The 24,572-nt window shown below is 48.6% G+C and overlaps 1 protein-coding gene across 3 annotated transcripts; it reads left to right on the forward strand.

Annotated features, from left to right (window-relative positions):
• Positions 1-253: 253 nt before the first annotated feature.
• Positions 254-23,544, forward strand: LOC142889930 (alpha-1,3-mannosyl-glycoprotein 4-beta-N-acetylglucosaminyltransferase C-like). Of its 3 annotated transcripts, none has more exons than XM_076028611.1 (4): positions 254-368; positions 21,629-21,746; positions 21,840-21,987; positions 22,074-23,544. In XM_076028611.1, the coding sequence occupies exons 2-4, from the start codon at positions 21,648-21,650 to the stop codon at positions 23,243-23,245; spliced, it is 1,419 nt and encodes a 472-aa protein (XP_075884726.1). In that variant the 5' UTR covers positions 254-368; positions 21,629-21,647; the 3' UTR covers positions 23,246-23,544. The 3 variants fall into 3 exon arrangements, with proteins under 3 accessions (XP_075884726.1, XP_075884725.1, XP_075884724.1); XM_076028610.1 differs by lacking the exon at positions 254-368 and adding an exon at positions 6,455-6,477; XM_076028609.1 differs by lacking the exon at positions 254-368 and adding an exon at positions 7,964-8,631.
• Positions 23,545-24,572: the final 1,028 nt, after the last annotated feature.

A 24,572-nucleotide genomic window follows, 5' to 3' on the forward strand; every position in this document is an offset into this window, starting at 1 on the left:
TATGATGAAAATCATCACCATCATCATCATCATCATCATCATCATTATTATTATTATTATTATTATTATTATTATTGTTATTATTATTATTATTATTGTTGTTGTTGGAGAGTCGTGAAGCTGCAGCGTGACGATGCCTCTTTAAGACAAGGAGAGAGAGAGAGAGAGACAGAGAGACACAGAGAGAGAGAGCGGCAGCCAATAGGATCGTCAGGAGCCCCCACGCTGTGTTTGTGGCACCTTGCGGTGGACGGAGCGGTGGAGGGAGAGAGACAGTGTGGAGGTTGAGAGGAGCCGCTGCAGCTCCGCCTGCCTGGTCGCCGCCGCCGGTCATGGAAGTGATTTAGGGCGCATCTGTCGGGGACCAGGTGAGCCGTCCGTGTTTCCTCCTCCTAGTTCCCCTCTTCTCCACATTTCGGCCCCGCTCTCTCTACTCTTCGTTCTGTAAACAAACAACTTGCGCCGAGTTTTCTTGGTCTTCCTCCACCGGCTCTCACGACGTGCTTCTTCCCGGAGGACCGACTGTCGCTGCCGGTCAGAGTTCGGCGCTCCGCTCGGTGTGTCCGCGTTGACAGGTGTGTGTGTGTGTGTGTGTGTGTGTGTGTGTGTGTGTGTGTGTGTGTGTGTGTGTGTGCACGCGCGCGCGTGTTGCTGCTGCTGGAGGGGGAGGTGGTGTTAAGTCGAATCATAGTGGCGGGGGGAGCAGGAGGGGAAGAACGTCAGTCATCATCATCATCATCATCATCATCATCATCATCATCATCATCATCATCCTGTCCAAACAGGGAGGATCATCCTCAGCTTCCAAGCCCAGGCTGACTGTCACATTTCACAGCACCGCCTTTAAGAAAAAAAATAAATATAAATAAATTAAAATTCGTAGAGCAACAGCTGATGTGCAAATTCCAAAGAAAAAACAAAACAAAGGACAACCAAGAACAACAGCCAACCACCCTGGAACGTCCATCATGTGCAGACTTGTTTGGTTAGGAGACGGAAGCTGCAGGAGGCAGCTGATCAAACTCTTCTCGCCTGTGAGGATCAGAGCAGAGACCTTTCTTTCCTTTCCTGTAATGACATAGAACGTGTGCAACCCAACACGTAGCGCACCATCAGTCCAGAGGACGAGCTGTGATTGGATGTGACATCAGTCAAACTTCCTTGTCTCAGCAGAGGAGAGGAACCGTGGCTGAACAGAACCAGGAACATCAGGCAGAAGAAGGTTCCTTCTCTTGCCGGATTTACTTCCCGTCCGTCTGCTAAACAGAAGCACCTCTGTCTGCCACACTCTGAAGTTCGTGCAAGCATCGGCCAATGAAAACGAGCCATTACAGAGCATGTGACCTGCCGTGATGTCACGCTGGGAATAAACTCTTTCTAGGAGAAGAATTAAAAGATTTAATATGAACTGTGTTTCAGGTCAAAGGTCGCCTGTCAGCTGTTTTACTGGCGTTTTGTTCTTGTATTGCAGTTTGAGGGGAATAATGGGCAACATTTAGATATCTGGCTGCAGTACATCAAGCGTCCACTGGAGAAAAAAAATCACCTCGCCACATCCACACAGAAAAAGTCACAGCTGATTTGTCCCTCAGCACTCAGGGTGGAAATGGTTGCGTTGTTGTGCGTTGTTGTGTGTTGTTGTTGTTATTGTTGTTGTGTGTCTCTGGCGCTGTTGTTGACGTGTCTGTCCTGTCATCGCCTGGTTGAATCACTGTTTCCTGTATTTGTGGAAACACTGTGATTCCTCCTTCTTTCAGTGTGGCGCCGCCCTAATGGCACCTGGTGGCACTGCACCTCATCTCCACCGTCAAAGGAGACGCTTGCAGTCGTAACATCAGTGCCCTCCATCTCCCAGCTCCCCCGCTGACGGCCCCTCCCCCTCCCTCCTCGCAGCAGAGGTGCCGAACCAGAATTAATGTCGCCCTTAAAAGCACATATTATATTTATTGCGGCGCTGGATTTATCCTGCGGGTCGGCGGAGTATTCTCATGTCTTTGGCTCCTCCCCCTGGCGGAGCTAGCGTCACGTTAGCGTCGGCCAGTCCCGGGCTGGTTTGAGAATCCTTGTGATCGATCCTGAGTTGTGAATCGGCAAAAGCTTTTTTTTCTGCCGATCGATGGGAGAACAAGGCCCTCACCTGGTCTGACCTCGTCCAGGTAAACAAAGCCCTGCCCCTCCGCTCCCCCGCCGATCGACCGCACCTCCGGTTGTTGCTTCTGTTTTGTTTTTACCCGCACCTCCCCGGCCTCTCCCCCCGAGAGACCTCGATCTTCTTCAGAAATCTCGCCCCTTCCATCCTCCTCTCTGTCAGAACTGTTCAAGGCAGCGTATTAAAGTTTGATCGCTGGCGGCCGTCTGATGGAGCCTCACGCTTCTCACGGATCAATAAACAGCAAACCGGAACAATGCGAAGAAACAAGTGACTTCAAACAATGGCGGCAGTGGCTCGCGGATGGAACGCGTTTCAATATGGTTTTTCCTGCTTTCACCTCCAAACCTGTGGACTGACATTTCTCCAGTTAGTATTTTTTTTCTGCAGCAGCAATGTGCAAAAAAACCACCCTCTCTTGCTTGCTTCTGATTGGCCACGACTCCTTGCCTCACCTTCATCCCAACCCTGACCCTAACCCAATCAGAAGCCGGTAAGGGTGGGGCTTCGCTAAACTCTCCTTGCAGAAATAAAAAAAATGCGGCATCAACAGCTCGAAGATTCCTATTGGTGAGCCGTGGGAGTGGGCGGAGCTTAACTAAGAGGAGAAAAGCCGTCAGTGTTGAAACGCAAGTGTCCGCGCCAACAAAGCCGCCGTTTTTAAGCTTGAAGCTGCTGCCCGTCTCCTTCGCAGAGCTGAAGCTCCGCCTCCTCCCTCCACAGTGATTGGTCCGGTTGCCCTCTGACCGGCTGAAAATGGTCGCGACCGGAGGTTACTCTTGATGGATGTGTATATGTACTTTGATCAAAACTCGGGGTGTTTCATTCTATTCTATTCTCATTTTAATAACCTGCCTTCTTTTTACAAAAACTTCCCGAATGACTTATGAATTGAAGAGTTTAGGAAGACTTTTTAATCTCTGTCCAGAAGATTTGGAGGCGCTGCCGCCGCTGCTGATGCTGCTGCCGCTGCTGCTGCTGCTGCTGCTGCTGTGTAACGCCGATCTCAGGCTTAACAAGATTATTACAACCAGAGTGAAGGGCTGAGGTGTGTGTAGGGGACAGTGAGATCATTATATTAGATTATCCTATGATGTGAACTGTTGACCTCGGCCAGGTTGAGATATTTGACTGTTTGTCTTTTAGACAGATAGAGTTGGCAGCTTCCTGGTGGAGAGACAAAAACCTCCTGTTGCATGCAAGAAATAAGAGAGAGAGAGAACTAGACCGTCCTTGACCATGTGTGTGTGTGTGTGTGTGGGTGAGAGAGAGAGAGAGAGAGAGAGAGAGGGAGAGATTAAACTGAATTTTAAAAGTGAGTGAAGATTCCTAAACAAATGCTGACTCTGGGATACCGAGTGTGCAAAGGCAGGAAATTATACAGAGCAACACACACACACACACACACACACACACACACACACACACACACACACACACACACTTGCTCACTGAATAATTGATTCCCAGATGCTGCAGATGAAACCCATCACTTGTAAATCAAAGGCTTCCCCCTAAAAAAAATTCCCCTAAATAATTCATTTCTGCTGCTGTAATTTCATAAATAATCAATAAGTGAATTGTAATTAAAAGAAAAAAAAAGCGCTGAGTGTTTACAGTCACTTTGGGAGGAAGAGGGAGAGTTGAGGCCCGGATGAGTCGCAGTCGGGTGGGGTTCGGGTGGTATTCTTTTGGTCGTGACACGGCTGCAGAACAGTTTGATGGTTCTCCAGCTGTCACAACGGAGACAAAGAGACAAAGGGATGTGGAAGTCCGTTCGTCCGGAGCCGCAGACGAGCAGGAACATTTTTTTTTTTCTGCTCATCTGCAATTTCTGTTGGGAGAAAAAACTGTCCCCTTCTCGATTCCCGACGGTGATGCCGCTTCGCTGTTTATCGACAGTGTGTGTGTGTGCATGTGTGTGTGTGTGTGTGTGTGTGTGTGTGTGCGTGCGTGCGTGCGTACGTGCGTGCGTGCGTGTGTGTGTCTGAAAAGTTGCTTTAAGTGGTTTAACTCAAAGCCGGGGATCAATATTTGATCGAGGCCTTGGTGGTTTTTCTGAAACAGATCCACGGACGACGGCGGCTGTTTTTTCACTCGCTCCCCTTCTCTCTCTCTCTCTCTCTCTCTCTCTCTCTCTCTCTCTCTCTCTCTCTCTCTCTCCCTCTCTCATTAGCTATTTCTCTCTCTCCCTCTCTCACTAACTATTTCTCTCTCTCTCTCTCCCTCCTTCTCTCAGTAACTATTTCTCTCTCTCTCTCTCCCTCTCTCTCCCTCTCCCTCTCTCACTAGCTATTTCTCTCTCTCTCTCTCCCTTGGTGGAGGAGGCCGAGTCGCACACCAAAGCGCAGAGTGTCCGTGTTCATCCAGACACTCGAGTGATTCAGGCCTGAGTCACCTCCACCAACTTATTTACCTTCCATCTGCAGAAGGAAACGCTCGCAAACAGCAGCGCAAACAGCAGTGCCACCAGCTGTAGGCGCTGCTGAGCAGGAACAACAGCAGAGGGAGAACAAAGGTTTTCTTTCAACTCGACGACAACAACAACGACAACAACGACAACAACAGCATTGTTGCAGAAGGAGAAGATCCTCGTGTCTTCCTGGGTTTGTGGGCTCTTGACCTTCTCTCGCAGCTCCTGCTGCTTCTTTTGCTCAGACAAAATAAATCAGCGCTGTGAAGGAGGCGGCTGGTGGGCGGAGCCGCCTGCTTTTCGAGCGGCCGCCATCTGCTCAGCCGCGCAACTCGGCTCCTCGTCGACAACCACACACGCACACACTTTGCGTTTCTTAGCGCCGCCGCCACTCGACTTCTTGCAGTGGGACGGAGGGAAACGGGGGGGGGGAGTCGGGTTTGGTGGGTCATGTGACAGGGTGGAGGGGTCACGTGACCCGTGGAGGGGGCGTAGCTATAATGTTATATACGCATATGCAGGCTGAAAGTCTGAGCAGGTATGGGCTGTTACGAGGCTAATACACACACGTAGACACACACAGGTAGTCACACACACACACACGCACATGAACACACACACACTCAAATATACGTAGTGTATGTAAAGAAATCAACCCACAATGAATTTCACCTACAAATACAAATTGACTATGGCTAAATCTTCAGTTGTGCGCTGCTTTGAATCCAGCGGTCTGAAAAACTTTGCCACGCTGTTTCCTCTTTGTTTCATATCTGTGGCGGTGGTGCTTTTCTTTTTGACCTGCTCCTTCACCCCTCGAGTGCCCCCTGAGGATTTCCGCCCCGGACGTGGGAAAGGACGCCGCTCTGGTTGCCGCGGTGAATCGGTGAATCTGAGCTCGACAGCGGGGGTCTAATGAAGGAAGCCGCGTGCCGCACTGATCCAGGGTGGGTCCCCCACCTGGCCTGGTGAATCCCTGTCTGCTCATCCTGGATGGATCTTTGTGCGACTGATGAAGGCTGGACACTGGTGTTTTGGATTGGTTGAACTCGGCTTCGTTATTGATCCTGGGTGTTGGAATCCTGCTTTTGTGCAACAAGGCCCCAGGACTCTAACATCTCCATTTTCTGACACTTTGAGTGCTTTCTGAATCATCTTTGTATGTTTTGGGAGAACTGGTGGTCGTGGCTGCTTTTCACACGACTTTGGCTTGTGGTTTGAATGAAATGCAGCTCAGCTCAGTTCTTCTTCTTCTTCTTCTTCTTCTTCTTCTTCTTCTTCTTCTTCTTCTTCTTCTTCTTCTTCTTCTTATGATTATTATTATCATCATTGACTTTGTGGGTCTGACTTATCACGCTACAGGCTGTCCAGGTCGTCCAGACAGATTGTTCGAAGGTCTGTCTGTGACTCGAGTGGCTCTGTGAGTTCTGTGATTTTCTCCATCTGTGATTCTGAGCTGGACTCAGAAAACCACTGAGCACCACCAGCAGGCCGCTGCCTCTGCCACCGCCACCGCCGCCACCTTATTTTTACCTACATTATTTTTTCTCCTGACATCACCGTCATGGAGTCGGCGGCTGACTCACGTTGTCGTTCGTGTTGTCGTTGCGTTTTGTGACAGACTGTTCTCACGCCGTGTGTGACAAATGTGCGTCTGTGTGTGTGTGTGTGTGTGTGTGAAGATGTTTTGCGTTAGGTTGAGTGGCAGAGCCGTAAACGACTAAACACAGGAAACAGGCTGGTTGTTATCGGTGGTTGTTCCTGTCTTTGTCTCCACGCACTGAGACGTGGAGACTCGTCACTGCCAGCTTTATCAACCATCTACGCAAATCACCTGCACCACTATAATCGAGCCTCTTCCGCTCTTCAGAGGCCTCTCACTTCCCGCTGCTCGTGTCTGGACGGCAAAGTCACTGTGAGTAAAAACGACGACGCACAAGCAGCAACGCAACTTGTGGCTCCGTCGACATTTTTCTCAAATACATCATCGTGATCTCGCATTCAAGGGGCTGTTTTAGTTCCTGGCTAAGGGCTGAAATATGTGCCACCAGAAACTGAATTTGAATCATTTATATTTGAATTTCAATAGCTAAATGCGAATAATTGAACTAAAAATTTGAATTTGAATCACATAATTTGAAATTGTATTGTTAAATTTGAATCATTGCATTGAAAAACTGTATTTGAATAGTAAAATTTGAAATTGAAATTCAATAAAAAATTGATTGTCACTGAAAATCCAACTGTCTAGACATCTTCACATTCAGTTCTCACAATTCAAACTACAGTGCTCACTCTCCAAAATAAATAATAATAATAATAACAATAATAATAATAATAATAATAATAATAATAATAATAATAATAATAATTATTATTATTATTATTATTATTATTATTATTGTGATTTATTTGTATTTGTATTATTTTCAATCTAAGGTCTGCAACAGCTACTTAAATAATTAAATTCAATAATCAAATAACTAAAGGCTTTTTATTGGACATTGGATGTTCTCAGAGATGGAATACCAGTATCAGTAACAATGGTTTGGATAATCATCGCTTTTGCAAACAGTGCAAAGGTCCTCTTTGTTTTGGGTTTGACACCCAAGAACCCTCAGATCCCCCTCCGCCTCTGCTGCCTCCCAATGGATGGTCTGGGGCGGCTCTTGGTCTCTGCTGCTTTCACTCCTCTTTAATTCCTCCAGTGTTTGATCTCCCTCGCTCAAAAGTTTTTTGTTCGCAACTCGAAGGAGGGTAAAAGAAAAAAAAAAAACACAGTCGTCCCAAAAGGCTCAATTATCCCTCAGAGCGACGAGGATCTGCTGAGCCCAGAACACAGAGCAGGGGGATTAGCGTCCATGTGCTCATGCTAGCTGGGTCTCTCATCACTGGGCAGCAGGTTTCTCCCTCCCTCTCTCATCCCCCCAAACATTTCCTGTACTGCCGAGCTCAGCCTGCGGAGGGAGCACTTTGGTGTTGAGGAGGTCCAGTGTTAGCGAGAGCGAGCGCTGACGCAGCAGTGGTAGGGAGTAGCTGCCTTTTTTTGTGGGAGGCAGAAACCACGAGTGGATCCCAATGCTCAAATCAAGGCCAGGAGGCGGAGCTAAAGGATTTGCCTCCGCTTTTTGCTTTTGGGACGAAGAGAAGCAGCCCCGTATTCTGAGAGCGTTGTGTTCTAGTTGGGTGAGGTGGTTCCATCAGACGGTCTTTGACCAATTCAGGGTTTGACCCAAAACAAACCGTCTCCCTGCAGTGCCGCCCAGCCTTGCGACGCTGAAGCTCCACTGAGCAAACGCAGTCGGAAGAGATCAAGCAGCGCAGTGCACTGCTGCAGCCAGAAGATGGCGCTCTTCTAGGTGTTTGTGGAAATTGAACATTTCAGATGCTAGGTCCATCAAAAAACACATCTTTATTCTGTTGGTACACATCTGAGGAGACAATGCAGATGAAAAGTCTCGTCCAACAAAGTTGCTAGCCGCATAGCTGCTAATTTTCATTTACAAGCTTTTACATTTTGGGCAACTCCTCCGACAGAAATGAAATGAAGTGAGGCCAGTTGCTGCCAGAGCGCCAGAGTGTGACTTACAAGCTACACGGATTAAATAGAGATAAATCCTGCTTTGCACAAACAGACGTCCATTTGATGCATGAGGCTGAAAAACCGGTTGTAGCAGCAGAATTCTTTTTTACTTGTACAAATTGTAGGATTTGTCTTTGTTTCTGTGACCAGAAAGCGTTGTGGCCACCGGCACGTGCGGCTCACTCTTTTCCTCACAGGGGATTTTGTATCTGTGCGGCTGATGTATCAACCGGACGAGGGACTCACCATGGTTAATAAGTGGCAGGTGAGGGTGGGACTCCTGCCGTCCCTGCTGGCAGCGCCATGTTATTATTTTTGACAGAGGAGGCTTTGGTCACATGATCCAGATAAAGCAGTAGAAGATGGATGGATGGCTGGTAACATGACCTGTTGCTGTATAGGAGAGATCATTAGCCGCCACCGTCACCTGCCGCCGAACCCTGCTCCTGCTGTCGGAGCCTCGGGAACGGGATTTGTGTCTGATCCGTGAGTTGTTTTCTCATTTTTGTTTTTGTTCTGTTTGTCACTTTTAATTCTGTCGTTGCTCAAGTTGTCAAGACGCTCAGACGGAAGATCGCTGCAGTTTTAGTCTTACTTCAGCTTGTTGGCTGTGTTTCCTCTGGATCAGCGTGGAACGCAGCGTGTCGCTTCCGTGCATGCACAGACAAACACGACGATGTGTACTTTAAAAAGCCGACAACAAACAGCAGCTTTAAAATCCAGGAACGTCAAAGTGCAGGGCTGCTGGTCAGGAGGAGAAGAAGAAAAGCGAAGCTTTAATCTTTTCTAAAAAAAAAACTAACAAAAACTAACAAAAAAAACAAAACAAAAACCCCAAGAATTCAGCCGACACAAATCAAACATTAACAGCAGCAGTCAATCTTTATGGCTGTTTCTCCTGTGGTCGGCAGCTGTAGTCGCTGTTACTGAGTCGTTATCAGTCTCCGTACTGAAAGTTGACTTTTAGAGACGAGCACGATTTATGACAACGGAAGAGGTGGAAGAAGAGGTAGGAGGTGGAGGAGGGGGAAGGAAATGGAGGAGATAGGAGGTGGAGGAGGAGGAGTGGGGAGAAGTGGAGGAGGTGGGAGGGGAGCAGGAACAGGGAAAGGTAGAGGAGGAGGAACAGGGAGAGGTGGAGGAGGAGGAGGAGGAGGAGGAGGAGGAGGAACAGGGAGAGGTGGAGGAGGAGGTGGAGGAGGAGGAGGAGGAGGAGGAGGAGGAGGAGGAGGAGGAACAGGGAGAGGTGGAGGAGGAGGAGCAGGAGGAGGAACAGGGAGAGGAGGATGAACAGGGAGAGGTGGAGGAGGAGGAGGAGGAGGAGGAACAGGGAGAGGTGGAGGAGGAGAAGGAGGAGGAGGAGGAACAGGGAGAGGTGGAGGAGGAGGAGGAGAAGGAGGAGGAGGAGGAACAGGGAGAGGAGGAGGAACAGGGAGAGGTGGAGGAGGAGGAGGAGGAGGAACAGGGAGAGGTGGAGGAGGAGGAACAGGGAGAGGTGGAGGAGGAGGAGATAGGGTAGTGTCATGGGGTAGGTAGAGGAGGAGGGAGTGGAGACGCCTTTTGCTCTTTGTCGCTGTTCAAACACGGGCTGGCGGTGAATCAGCGCCGGTGGCAATGTTGACACTTGCTCGAGTTGTCGCGCAGGTCCGTTGTGTTTGGCTGTGGCTCGCTGAGCCCGTTCACCGGACTTTTATCCATCCGTCTTTTTTTTCAGCCGACCGTGAAGAGCACTTCCAGTACCAAACTCCCAGCGCGCTCCTCTCCGCACGGCGACTCGGAGTCGTGGACCAATCCGCTGATTGGGCGCCGATGCGTTTCTCCTCCCCGACTCGGCAGCCTGCTGCTCTCTGATTGGATTAGACCGTCGCTTGACACTCGCGGCTCTTTCCCGCCGCGGCTCAGGGGGAGATTTCATCACCACCCCTCACATTTAATTTCCTCCATTTTCGAGCCGCATTTGATCGTCCACCTGCTTCGTCGCGATGCGGCTACTGTTGCCATGGCGCGGCGCCGGAGTGGCTTGGATTTTTTTTTGTTTTTTCTCTCCGAAGATGTCACGCCTGTTGTCAGCGACGGTCAAAAGGCCTCAAAAAGCTGGCATGGTTTCATCTGCTAAAATGTAGTCTGATAGACATGCACATAGAGAGCAGGTCCACTTGGAATAACCAGGTGGCAACATTGTGTCACATTGTATTTATACGGTAGCCCAGAAAGTTGCTGAAAACAAGGATTAACATCAGCATCCTCTGCATTATGCAATCTCAACACTAGAGGGCTAAATCACTGCACACTGGGCCTTTAATTGGTCCTTCACACACCATGGTACGTTTACACCTTGTTATTGTCAGTGGTTTTTTTGACATTAAGCATCCACTAAAGAGAGTCGGTCTCTCACCCACCCCCCACTTCTTCTTCTTCTTCTTCTTCTTCTTCTTCTTCTTCTTCTTCTTTGCTGGCATCTGTTTGTTCTTTGTTTAGCTGCTCTGACGTTCCTGTTTGAGTGGCACCTGATGAACACTCGTGAAAGTCTTGTGAAATTAGACAAATTCTTGATTTGTCCATGGAAATGAACATTGACAACAAGTGTCTATGGTGTATTTGTTATACACTGAGTTAAAACAACAATAAGGAAGAGCAAATGAGACATCCAGAATCGTTGTCTCTCTGAGCCATAACTGAATACACCCTCTTTTGATGTATGCTTTGGATTGGTGTTCTGTTGGAAGACCCAGTGGCGGCATGGGCATGGACTATGAGCAGATTTCTGCATATTATCCCTCAAAAATAATCATCATTTTCTTTTTTTCATGATGTCAGTCACCCAAACAAGGCTCCATGTGACTGAGGAGAAGAGTTTTAGAAAAATGCTCCGTAATTTCACGGGAGCTAATAAGTTCTTCTTCTTCTTATGTTGTTGTTGTTGTTTAATTAAACAGTACTCATCAGTGCACCCAATGGTTGTGGGTGGTAGTGCGCCACTTGCATATCTGGGCTGTTGTGCATCAATGTATTCATTTTTGGTCAGATGGAGCTGGAGGGGGCAGGGGGGCAGATTCACAGTTTTGTCAACAATAATCCAACGAGGAATCTGCTCACAGCACCAGCAGGGGGCGACTGTTGATGCTTTAGCCACAGTGAACTTTTCCTCCGAGCAAGTCGGCATCTGGAGTTTCTGTCCGTTAGACTGCTTTTTTTTTGTACTTGGAACCAGGAAACCTTCCAAGAGCAGCAACTGACAGATGAGCATTCTGGGAAACATGTTTTCTTTTTCTTATTTTTAAACTACTGGCCGTTTGTGTTAGTGACCCATTATGTCGGTCTTATGGCAGCAGCTTCTCCTGGCAGCCGGCGCAGTGATGATTTTCTCCGACGTGTTTTTCTTTCAGCTCCAAACCGCTGCACTTGTGCGTCAACGCCGTCGGATCCCTGCTCAGGTGTCGGCTGTCGCTGATTAAAAATAATCCCGTGTGAGCAGGACGAGGGCGGCAGCGCCGGTTGAGAAAGTCTTTCACGCGTTGCCAAACCTTGAAGACGGATGAGAAGCGCTGTCCAGTAGCCTCGGCCCGATGCAATGGGCAACCACAAATGAGTTTGTCGGACAAAAGATTTTCCTTGTTGATCTGGCGTTGATCTTTCCAAACTATTTTTCCTCCACCGGGAATCGGAGTACAGCGACTTCCTCCCCCTGCTTGTTCAGCTGAGCTCAGACTCACAAGACTCGGTCGCCATGGCGACACCCCCACCACCCAAGCCCCCCAATTTCTTCACCGTCGTCTCAACAGCAAATCCATTTTGTTTCACCTCGCACGTCCCCAAAACCACTGGCCCCGCCCCCATGGCTCTCCTGGAGACTGCCGCCCGGTGTTTCCCGCGGCTGACAGGAAGTGATGGAGCTGCCAGCCGTCTTCAGGCCGTTGTGACAAACGGCACCCGTCTAACCCTGAGGGCGCTGTTGACTCCCGGCAGGACGGCTGCTTGTTGCTGGAATTGTGTTTTCTGACTACTCAGATGTGTCCTTCCCCTGGCTGCCTCCCACGCCCCCCCCTCCCCCCCATCGCCCCCTCGTCCTCCCTCAGGTGCTTTTGCAGCTTCGCTAAAAGAATTTCATTATAGCCGAGACCGGGCTGCTATCACATCCCTTCACCCTGTTGCCTCACAGGAGATCAAACGCAATATGAGGAGAATTGATTATCAGCAGGCCTCGGAAAGTGTGTGGAGCCCGGCCAGGCCCGGCCTCCCTATATGCCCCCCCCCCCTCCTGCTCCCGACACACCCACCCCCGACCTCATCTCAATGCCGATGATGGGCTCCTCGCAGATGCTACTCCGACCGATGAATGATTAATGAGTGCGAACGCTCTCGTAACGGCCTTGCAAACAAAATTTCCCCTGCAGGTAGATTATTGCAGGTGCGTCAGTCGCAGCAACTCACAACAGAGAGAGAGAGAGAGAGGGAGAGAGAGAGGGAGAGAGAGAGGGAGAGGGAGAGAGAGAGATGAGGCCGCTTGTTGGAGCATCTCAATCATTCAGGCAGTAAACAAAAAAATATATCTTGTCCATGATGTGTCATTAAATCCTGGCCCTCATGCACGGCAACCTTAAGACTTAATTTCATGTGCTCTATTTGGTGTTTCTGCACCAGTTGTGTCGCAGTTCTCTTCCAAAACATGTCACAAAAGAAGGGAGGTAATTCTGGGAGTTGACGGGAGGGTAAATTCCCATGTTGCCAGAAAGTTTCCGTCTAGTCCGGTGGTAATTGACCCTCAACCTGTTAATCCCTCCTCAACCCTGTGTTTTACTTTCATCCCTTCCTGCCTGCAGTGGAAATGAGCTCAGAGACATTTTTTTGGTGCTTTTTAAATGGTGTTATGAAAACATCCCATAATTTCCCTACTAATTGGTTTCCCACCCGGAGTCGCTCCTTGGCTCTAATCCTCTTTTTTCCCCCTTATGCTTTCATTCCCATCTTTTCATCCTTCCTTTTCTCTCCTTTCACACCTCCTTAAAAAAACAAAAAACATCAGCAGCGTCGTCGGCTCTCCTGCCTGCGGCCTCGTGGAATCTTTCGCTATTTTTTTATTTGAGGTTTTCTTAGCGCAGGATGTGAATATTTATGCGTCTGTAACCCGGTTAAAAATATCTAAATAGCCTAATACTATTTCTATATTATAAAATAGAAATTGGGTTAAAAAGGTTGTTTTTCAGTTATTTTTGTTAAAATGTTTAGCAGGCGTTTTAACAATGTGTTTGTTTGTTTGTTTATCGTGCTGTATGGAATGAATGTAAACGGTCATAATCAGCAGTGAGAGGGTTAACCATCACCGGCTGGGATGGTATTTAATGAACAGGTGTGTTCGGCCGCGGGAGAAAGAAGAAAAACGAGTGAGACCGACGGCGCGGATGAGGAAGCAACCTGCAGGAAGTTTCCAACCCGGACTCTCCCAAAACTTAAGCATTGTGTGCAGCCTGCTCGAGTTTGTCCTGGGAAGGACGGAGATACCTGGCAGCTAACGCAGTAGCTAGCGGCCCCACGCTCTGCGGCAGTTAGCCATCCGCTAACTGTGGAAGCGGAGACCGTGGGACGAGAAGAGCAGCTAGAAATTGTGCAAGCAGTGCGGCACACCAACCCTGACGCCAGTCCCAAAAGAATGATGGATGCAACAGCAAAAAGGAGAGAAATATTTCCTCAGACGCCTGGAGCGATCTCTCGCCAAGGTGGTTCAACGAGGTGGTCTTCCTGCCAGCCGTATGGATCAAGCCCGACTGGAGCAACTGCTAAGGGGAGCTGTCGCTTCGGACCTGATGCTCATCCAGCTGCGCTTGAGAGAAAGGAAGGCTGCACCCCCAAGCTTCCTACAGCTGTTGACAGAGATTCGTGCTGAAGAAGAGTATGAGACTTCTAGAAAGAAGCGCAATGCCTCCGTCCGTCAAGTACACGCTAATTCGGAAGTGGATACAAGACGAGCTGAGCTCCAGAGTTTGAAGGCAGAGATGAAAGAACTGAAGGCATTGTTTGCAGCAGTAGGCCCCGAGGACCAGCAGGACGCTGAGTTAGCTGCCTTGAAGAAACAGTTGAAGCAATGGAGGCTTCTGGACCGGTCTTCTGGAGGACCACAGAAAAGCTCAGAAGAGAATTTCTGCTACAAGTGTGGTGAAGGCGGGCATTTTGCCAACTAAATATAAATAAATAAGGGCGACACGGTGGCGCAGTGGTTAGCGCTGCCGCCTCACAGCAAGAAGGTTGTGGGTTCGATTCCGGGCCTGGGGCCTTTCTGTGTGGAGTTTGCATGTTCTTCCTGTGTCTGCATGGGTTCTCTCCGGGTTCTCCGGCTTCCTCCCACACTCCAAAAACATGCATGTGAGGTCAATTGAACATTCTAAATTGTCCGTAGGTGTGTATGTGAGTGTGAATGGTTGTTTGTTTCTATGTGGCCCTGCAATGAACTGGTGACTTGTCCAGGGTGTCCCCTGCCTTCACCCTAAGACAGCTGGGATAGGCTCCAGCAGACCCCTGTGACCCTGAGCTCGGGACTAAGCGGGTATGGAAAATGAATGAATGAATGAATAAATATTTATAGAATTATTTATTTAAATATAAATAATATAATAATAATAAAATATTTAAAACCCATTTAATTAAAGAGAGAGCCAAAACATAACAAATAGAGGATATAAGAACATATATATTAAAAGAACCCAAAAGCCCTGCCCTCATTGGTTTGACATATTGAGGGGAGCGCTACACGTCGTTAATTCACCTCTGACAGGACTCTTTGCTCTTAGTAGTTCTTGCTAAGAGCAAAGAGTCGTGCTAAGAGCGAAGAGCAAGTTGGGCTAAATCAGAAACAAGGAGTGCGTGTAAAAAACACCAATAAGGACAACAGAGAAGAGACACAATGTGATAAAAAAGAAAAAAAAAGAAAAGGCATAAATCAAGGCAAACATGATATTCATCTGGGTATGAAAGATCAACTATCTACTCCTCAAGTCATTTTGTTTCATTACAGCTCCAGCAACAAGGAAACTGCAGAAGCTTTAGAGGCCCCTCAAGCAATCCAGCCCCCCCCCACCCCCCCGCCCCACCACCACACCCCCTCTCGATCCCAGTCAGTCGGCGCTACATCCTCGGCCTGGGCGTCGTCTGAGTCAGTGGAGCTTCTGATTCCCGTCGCTGCATAGTAATCAGACAAGCTGCTGGAATCACGACTCGAGCCGAGTCACACCAGGAGCCTCGCTGTTTACTGAAAACCTGTGAAGGAACAAAGAATAAACTGTTTCCCCAACAGCTTATTAAAGGGCTGTTCCAGAGTCTTTCTTTTTTGCAGCGGGATTGAATCAGGACGAGAAGTCATTGGCGTTGTTGTTGTTCCAGCTCAGTGGTCGAGTGGCAGAGTGTCCTGAGACTGGTGGGTTGTGGGTTCAATCCCCAGCTGGGTCATACCAAAGACTGTGATGATGGTACCCATTGCTTCCCTGCTTGGCACTCAGTATTTGGGTTTGAATCACCCAATGATTCCCAGGTGTGGCACCACGATGGGTCAAATGCGGAGGACAACTTAACTTTATTGACTCCCAGAATCAGTTTTTTCCGCCTGATAAAATCTCGGCCTGTGATGTTTCCCAACCATCCACTTTCAATAACGACTTTGTCCTGCACTCAGGGTTGCGGGGGTCTGTTGGAGCCTCTCCCAGCTGTCATAGAGCAAAGGCAGGGTGAAACCCTGGACAAGTCGCCAGTTTATCGCAGCCGGTAAGGTTTGTTGTTGTTGTTTTTTTACATTTTGAGTCTCTTAGCTGGATGAATACGCCCTCTGTTCTTGGTCAACGTCTTCAGTCGAGGGCGCAGTGGGCCTCTTCCGGTCAGTTCCAGTTTGCATTGTCTGCAGCCAGACGCCCAGACTCTAATATGTTGGCTCATTCATTTCAATGAAGTTGCTAGCTAGTTTGCTAGCCATACGTAGACATATACCAGAGGTCACGTGAACTGGATATTTTTCATCATTGACCTTTTTTGTTTTAACGGTGATGGTAAAATCTGAAGGCCGTCGGTCATTTTGACAGCTTGCAATTCTCACCCCGGACCACTTGGCGGCAATGAGCAGAGTGCTACGTCCACTTCAGACACATGGCGTGAAGACGTCACGCAGTTTCTTTACGTGTCTCAGCGTGCTCTCTCACACACCCACACGTGACCTCAGCCAATCCACGAGTGTGTTGCCTTCACTGGACAACGTGCACTGACACCATTAACATCAAATGAACACAGCAGGCAACTGATCACAAAAGATTGTAGACCGACGAATCAATACATTATTGCGCCGATTCGTCAACATCCTCTTGACATGTGGCATCAGCACATCGCAGTTGCATTGACATTAAATCAACATGAACTCACCTCAATGTGGCGCTGGCCAGGGACTAAATCAAAGAGAGTCCATACTGACTCGCAGTTCTAACCCCCCTTTAACAAAACATGGCACATGACGTACACAAGACATCTCATTAGCACACTAACAGATACACACACACTCGCACATTTGCGTTTGAACAAGGACAACACACTACGTAATTGCACAAAACATTCCCCTACGATCTTTTGCGGCTCTTGGGGATCTTCCAGCTTCCACCAGCCACCGCAATAACTAATTGGCTATTGTCTCTCTTGATGCATGACCTTGGTGGCTTCACTCAGAAGGAAAACAACTCTGCGGCAGTTGAGTGTCAGAAGTTTCTTTAAAAAGACCAATCTGATGACCCACTAGTGGGCGCGCGATTCAAGTCCATGTGCAAAGGAGGAAGGTGTGAAACGGTGCGTTTAGGGAACAGCCGGTCGCCTGTTGATATTTATTTGCCCCCAGAGCCGCGAGGGATCATGGGGGAAATGTGTTGTGCAGCGGCACGTTGGGTCGATTGCAAAGTCATGTTCTCTGATAGCTCTACATCAGTGTGGCTTTGACTACATTGTCTCCTCAAAAATTTCAATAAATTGATTACAATATAAAATATGTATGACTGTGGGCATGATTAAAATGAAATTGCCTTAACTTAAAGGACAATGTAAGAATTAATGATATACCACATTATCACTGTTAGAGTTCTCTGGATAGCGAAGCTGTGGAGTAAATGATGCATAGAGATTAAACACAATGAGTCATGAAAGAAAGTTACCGTCTTACAACGTCTGACAACCAGCTATTTCCATGTGCTTAGCCAGTGGAGATTTCCTGGCCTTGATTCATTTTTTTTTTTTTTTGAAAGCCCAGCTCCTAAAAATATACAATAGAAAGAAATATTATCATGTTTCAGGTCAAAGGTGGTCCTGTCAGCTGTTTATTTTTTGTATTGCAGTCTACCGGGGAAAATGAAAAACGTTTCTTGGGCTGAATGGGGTTTTTGCTGCAGTACCTTAAGTGGCCACTGGGGAAGAATCACCGCACCGCCACGTTGGCAATCCGGTGTCCAATTCTTATAATGCATTCATGGCTCAGACTTGGTGAACAGGAAGTCTTGTTGAAGTTGTCAAGTTTCCAGATGTTGCTTCACACTAGCTGCTTTATACAGCAGCAGCAGCAGCAGCAGCAGCAGCAGCAGCAGCAGCAGCAGCAGGGCGTTGATAAGGAAATTCCTCTGTGAGTGGCGCTGATGGATTGAGCCGCTTGGAACAAGTTCCCAGTGGAACCAGTCATGGGTTCCCACTCCCAGTTATCACGAGATAAACTCTCCTCAGACGCTGATATGTTCACAGCTCACTGGAGCTGCACCAACGGCCGTCGCTGCGGATATACGTCAATGCCGTATTTTTCTCTGCTTGTTTCCTTTCCAAGCGGTGGCAGACGTGCTGCGTTGGCTGGTGCTTCAGCGAGTTTTTGAAAGATGGGGAGGAAAAAAAAAACCTTTAATATTTGTTTTGGTTTCATGTTTTTCCGCAGATAAACTGACTCATTATTTTAAAAAATGAGAAAAAAAAAGAAAGTCAGTCTGAACTCCGAGCGGTTTGGGTGACTGCATGTTTATTAGCAAGTGAATAAAGAAGAGGCAAATTCCCTCAAGCAGCTGACACCGACTGCAGGGAAATAACGAGACGCTGACAGCAGCCGTTAATATTTCATCTCCACCAGGGTTTAACTCATGCTGGGCTCAGAGTTGTTGTTTTTTTTTTGACAGGACGCTTGTTCCACTCAACAACTAGGCCGCCTAATTATCATTATTTCCCCCCAAACGCACTGTTTTAACAGTCATGAGTTCAAAAAAACACAACATAACTCATCGCTGTTCCAGAATTTAGCATCAAAAACCTTCACCACAGCATCACTGCTGCTGCTGCTGCTGCTGCTGTGTGAACACTTCAAGCCCTCAGAATATAAATGATTCATGTCATACTGTCTGAGTGCAGCATCATCGCCACCCACCAGCAGATCCAGATATGACGTGGCATCCACGTGCATAGTAAGAGGGAGGATTTTTTTTTTTAAATGCATCTGAATTCGTTTGCTCGTAGACGTGAATCTGACCTGTGTGTCTGTCTGCATTACTTTTTTCATCGCAACCAAGAGCGACATCATTCACAAGCACAGCTGGGCTCGCTAGGCAACTGGTTTCAAGTCTTGAGTTCTCTCATCCATCCATCCATCCATCTTGAACTGCTCCGAGCTGAAGCATTTTCAGCTGGTCAGAATACGACCGGACCAATCGGTGTCCTCCGAGGAGAAAGAGGCGAGGACACAGCCATGGTGTCAGCTGTAGCAGTTTAAAAAGTGTGTGCGTCAGCGTGGATGCTACAGTGTTAACATTGTATGTATGTGTGTGACAGCGTGGATGCTGCAGTAAGAACAGTGTGTGTATGTGTGTGTGTGGTCCTTTGGAACCAATAGGAAGCCTTCCAGTGTGGTTCTGAGGAGCCCTGCTTGTCCCAAATGTTTCCTTGAGGCTCTTGTCTCATGTGAGGTGGCGGCTCTGGGAGTGATGACATCACTAGTGTGGCTCAGTAGTTGTGTGTTTGTTGTCCACGGTACTCAGCAGAGCTCCTGGATGGTTCTTCTGCCACCTGATGGGCGAAAGCTCTCCCGGCTGATGGAAACATGGTGGAGGTCAGCGACCCCGCCCTTTTTTCATGACGTGCGCACCCTGTGTGGGAGCCGATGATAAGGAGGTAAACAGCAGTGGCTGAGCAGAGAGCCGCGGTGATGAAGGAGGAGGAGGAGGAGGAAGGTGTTTCTTTCATCCTCCAGCCGTGATGCAACTGTGTGTAACGATGTGGCGTCATGTTTTTTTTTTTTTTTATAATTCAGAGTTGCATCTCAACTTCTGTCGCTGAGGAACCAAATGTACTACTCAGCATCTTCTCCTTCCTCCTCCTCCTTCTCCTCCTTGTCCTTGTCTTCCTCCTCCTTGTTCCTGGTGACTTTGAGGAGGTCGACTGTGAGCTCACACTGGAAAAATCACTTGCGGCTCAATGTTATCAAGACGGACGTGTGTGATTTTAGAAGTCAGGAGCAGGTCAGCGGGTCCTTCGAGTCCATCATCACTTCAGACGAGGCTTTCGTTTCTCTGTTTTGCTCATTTGTATTTTCATTGGCGCCGTTTCTCCGCTGAAAAAACGCGTCCTGGTGGCCGAGGAGTCAAAACCTCAGCGAACCAAACAGGCTGTTTGCTTGCAGCGCTGCTGGAGAAGCTGGCCTCACAGTGGGCAGTTCACCTTCAGCTCCAGTTGCTCTCTCTCTCTCTCTCTCTCTCTCTCTCTCTCTCTCTCTCTCTCCCTCTCTCTCTCTCTCTCTCTCTCTCTTTCTCCCTCTCTCTCCCTCTCTCTCTCTCTCTCTCTCTCGCTCGTCAGGGTCCAGACTCAACTTTAGTAAGGTGAATGTCTGTTGCCTTTTAAGACTGCAACGACTCTCTCAAACAAACACCAAGAATTAGGCCCACAAACTGCAGGCTTTTGAGTTGAGATTCGTTTGAGACCAACTCCCTCTAGTGGACGACTCGTCCGACGGACAGTTTCACATTCAACCATTCACCGACATTTAACAACAACCGGCTTAAAAAAAACACACAAAAAAAAAACCCCCTGCGCATTAGCATTTCTTTAAAAAGTCCAATGTTTTGGATCTAGCGCCGCCTAGTGGTCAGAATGCACGCAACAGGTAGTGTTGATGCCCGATGCTTGCTCACTGTCAGAGTGAAACCATGAGACTCTCTGGACTGCGGTGGAAACACAGCCGGCTGGTGGACTTGATCTTTGTGCCACAACAGTTTATGCAAAACAACCTTTCAGTTTTCCTCCCTGCCTCTCTCTCTCACTTCCTTCCTGACACAAACACACACACACACACGCACTGCGTGCCGTGGTTTGGTGTGTGTGCGTGTGTGCATGTGTGGGCTGGTTTGCAGATGAGATGTCAGCAGGCCAGTGAACAACAGTGTTTACCACACAGCTCCGTTGTTCAACACGTGGCCCCATTAAAACGGCCTCTCATTAAAGGCCCTGAGTGGCTGGTTCATCTCCCAGTGTTTTCAGCCTTTCCCAAAGCCTCCTCTCCCTTGCTCCTCTTCCTCCTCCTCTTCCTCTCTCTACTGATCTCCCTTCTCCTCTTCCCCCCACCTCCATCTCCTTCCTCCCTCCACCTTTTCCCACTTCGCCTCCCTACTGTCTCTTCCTCCTCCTCCTGCTACCCGTTCCACTCCACCTATCTTTATTTTTAGGAGTTCAAATTAAAAACGGCTGCGGTCGTTGGAAGGAGCTCTCTTGGCACGTCGGCTGCGAAATAAATTAAAATGTTTATTTGAAAAAAAAAAACACACACACACACACACACACACCCAGGTTGGCACAGAAACATTGTCAACAAAGATTTGCAGCCACCACTGCTGCTTATTTATTCATTGACACACCTTCATTTCCATATAAATGTAAGTGACCTATAGGAGGTTCGTTTCGGCAGCAGCGAGAAAGACAGCACTTGATTTCTCAAAACAAAATTCTTTACTTTGTTTTTTGCTTTGTTTCGTGATTCTTCTCCGTCGTGCGGTTCATTTCACCTCACACACAAACTCTCTCGTAATGAAGAGAGAGCGCCGGTGCTTTTGTTTGCGTTTTTAACAGGCCGCTGCGTCTCTCAGAAGCGGGGGTTTTTTTGTTGTTTTTTTTGCGATTGAATTCCTGGGATTGAATTCCCAGGCAAATGGGTTGTTGACCTGGATCTGCTCTAGGTTTCTTCCCACCGGGGAGTTTTTATGGCCATTGTCGCACCTTGCTTGCTCTGGGGGTACCAGTTGGTTTTCCTCTGATTGTACAAACCGTATTGAGATGCCTGTGGTTGTGATTTAGCACTATACAAATAGAAGTTTATTGACTGATTGATAGAACTCCCTCCAGAGGGAGTAGGGAACAAGTGGGTGATGTCGTCTTTTTCATACGTTCCCCAAACGTGGGCAAGGACGAGAGACTCAGTCGTGTGTTCTGCCTGCGTCTCCACCCAATCCCACCACAGGTGCGGCCTGGCCGTCGCGATGAGGTGCTTCCGGAAGCGCACGGCGATCCCCGTCCTCGGCTTCTTCGTCACCTGCCTCGTCATCTTCAACCTCGTCGCCGACCACGCCTTTGTGCCGGTACGCCTTCTCTCCAGTCAGGAGAACTTTGAACTTCTGTCCACCACAACCTCCCTCCTTCCCAGCATTCCCTCTTGGTCTTTGTGATTCCAGGAGGCTGGGCAGACGCAGCTGCAAGAGTCACTGACGCATCACAGGACGTCCAAGAGATGCGCTCCCACCCTCAGAGACCCCACCAACTTCTCTGCCACCATCAACGTGACGTACCGCTACCTGGCGGGAACGCCTCCGGCACATAAAAGTAGGTGTCGCTCTGCCACAAAGACACATTTCGAGGAGATGTTTTAGCATTTTCTTTTCACAGCCTGCTGATGTCTCTGCCCGCAGAGTATCTCACCGTAGGCTTGTCGTCGGTCAAGAGGAAGAGAGGGGGTTACCTGATGGACACCCTCAAGTCCATCTTTGAGCAGTCCAGCTACGAGGAGCTGCAGGAGATGGTGGTGATGGTCCACTTGGCCGACTTTGACGTATCCTGGTGCGAGAGCCAGGCCCAGGATATCAGCAGGAAGTTCGCCCACCACGTCATGGCCGGCCGCCTGCTGGTGGTCCACACGCCCGAGGAGTACTACCCTACGCTGGACGGCCTGAAGAGGAACTACAACGACCCGGAGGACCGGGTCCGCTTCCGCTCCAAGCAGAATGTGGACTATGCCTACATGCTCAACTTCTGCGCCAACCTCTCGCGCTACTACATCATGCTGGAGGACGACGTGCGCTGCTCCAAGAACTTCCTGACGGCGCTGAAGAAGGTGATCACCTCCCGGGAAGGTTCTTACTGGGTGACGCTGGAGTTCTCCAAGCTGGGCTACATCGGGAAGCTGTACCAGTCCAAGGACCTGCCGCGCCTGGCCCACTTCCTGCTCATGTTCTACCAGGAGATGCCGTGCGACTGGCTCTTCACCCACTTCAGGGACTTGTTGGTGCAGCGGGACGTGATCCGCTTCAAGCCCTCGCTCTTCCAGCACGTGGGCTACTACTCCTCGTTCAAGGCCAACGAGAACAAGTTGAAGGACGACGACTTTGAGGAGGACCCGGTGGACGTCCCTGACAACCCGCCGGCCCGCCTCCACACCAACATGGACGTCTTCCAGAAGTACGACGCCGCCAAGGCGTACAGCAACGCCGCCGACGAGTACTTTTGGGGCAAGTCGCCGTGCACTGGCGACTTCTTCGCAGTGGTCTTCACTGGGCCTACCAAATTGCGCCGCATCAAGGTAGTGACAGGCATGGAGGAGCGGCCCAGCGACGTCCTCCAACACGGCGCCCTGGAGGTGGGGCAGAAGGTGGTGCAGACCAAGCAGGGCAGGTTGTGCTCCTCCTTCGTCACGCTGGCCGAGTTCAAGGGCGGCAGCGTCGACGTGGACGACGTGCACCGCAAGGTCGGCTTCGACGTGGAGTGTGTGCGGCTGGTGGTCTCCGCCTGCCAGAAGGAGTGGCTCATCATCAAGACCGTCAGCCTGTGGACGCTGCAGAAGCCTGCCGGCCATCTTCTCAAGTAGCAGAGCTGCTGCTGCTGCTACTGCTGTGGACTGCAGCAACTTTTTCTACCAGTTCTCTTTTTTGATATGTGTGTTCGCGTGCGTGTGTGTGCGTACGTGCATGCGCGCGTGTGCGTGTGTGTGTGTGTGTGTGTGTGTGTGTGTGTGCTCTCTCCGGGAATTCAAAGCAATCAATATTTTTCTTGGCTGATTTTGAGATTTCTGTGGTGCAAATCAAAGTGAATGTAAACTTGGGGCCTTTATACTGATCTTTTTCCTAAAGTGAAATATCTCTATATAAAACTGTTCAAACTCCCAAATGACTGCCTGTTTTTGTTTCTCTCCACTCACACTGTCTCATTCTCTCTCTCTTTCTCTCTCTCTCTCTCTCTCTCTCTCTCTCTCTCTCTCTCTCTCTCTCTCTCTCTCTCTCTCTCTCTCTGTCTCTCCCTCTCTGTGTACGGTTTGTAGACAGACTGTCTAAGGTTTCTACGGCTGGAGATTGCATAATATTGCAGTGGGTTTTTCTTCTCTTAGACGTGTGTAGAAGAAAAAAAAGCATTGTTTGAAAAGTTGTTATTGTTTTTAAATCTCGAAGCTTAAAAAATGTAAAAATTAACCAGCTACTTTTGTAAAGGTGAATTTTATGATTTTTTTTGTTAGCAGACGCATTCTTGAGACTAGTTTTCTTGAAGATGCGCTCAATTTAAATGGCTGAAAATTGTGTGTTTTTGTTCTTATTTTACTCACATTGTCTGCATCAGTTTTTCACCGTCGTCTTAAGAAACAGTCGGAATTTTGTGTTCATCTTACATTTTCCCTCTCTTTGCTGCCACCTACTGGAACAGTTGCCCCGGACGTTCAGCGTTGTGTTAGTATTTTATTGTTAGAAGTTAGTTGGTTTTTGTGTAAAAACACAGATTCTAGCACTGATACACTGATAGATGAAGTATGAGGCTTTTTGTTTGCATATATCTAAAATCCCAAATTCAGTTTTTCAGCTTTTTTTAGTTGAATAAATCATTGAGTAGCAGATGAAAAGAGTCCCCGCACTCAGGTTTGATCTGCCCTGTGTTGCTCTCTGATGTTGGAAAGTTCAGAGTCACAACGCTGCAGCCTCCTCCCTGTTTGTGTCCTTTTCAGATGCCAGCTGGAAACAGATGGTGCAGCTCTAGTCTGAGCCAAAACTCAAAATGAGTTTTCTACACAAAAATATATATTGAATGTGGAGACTCTCTGCTGCTCAGACGCCCCACTAGGTGACATTTTATTGCATCACAAGAGCTCCTTTGGCTCTTTTATCAGCCCATCAGCAGCCTGGGCCTTATGTTCATTTGCTGTCATCTTG

Source organism: Nelusetta ayraudi, unplaced genomic scaffold, assembly GCF_046127955.1.
Source record: "Nelusetta ayraudi isolate G7.1 ecotype Tasmania unplaced genomic scaffold, CSIRO-AGI_Nayr_v1 ptg000026l, whole genome shotgun sequence".
NCBI classification, from domain to species: domain Eukaryota; kingdom Metazoa; phylum Chordata; class Actinopteri; order Tetraodontiformes; family Monacanthidae; genus Nelusetta; species Nelusetta ayraudi.

Excerpts from the sequence above, each read along its gene's own strand:
- LOC142889930 (XM_076028609.1), top strand. The coding sequence starts at position 8,516 with ATGGCTGGTAACATGACCTGTTGCTGTATAGGAGAGATCATTAGCCGC. Across the intron at positions 8,632-21,628 it reads ACGGGATTTGTGTCTGATCC|GTGCGGCCTGGCCGTCGCGA; the intron begins GTGAGTTGTTTT and ends ATCCCACCACAG. Across the intron at positions 21,747-21,839 it reads CCGACCACGCCTTTGTGCCG|GAGGCTGGGCAGACGCAGCT; the intron begins GTACGCCTTCTC and ends TTGTGATTCCAG.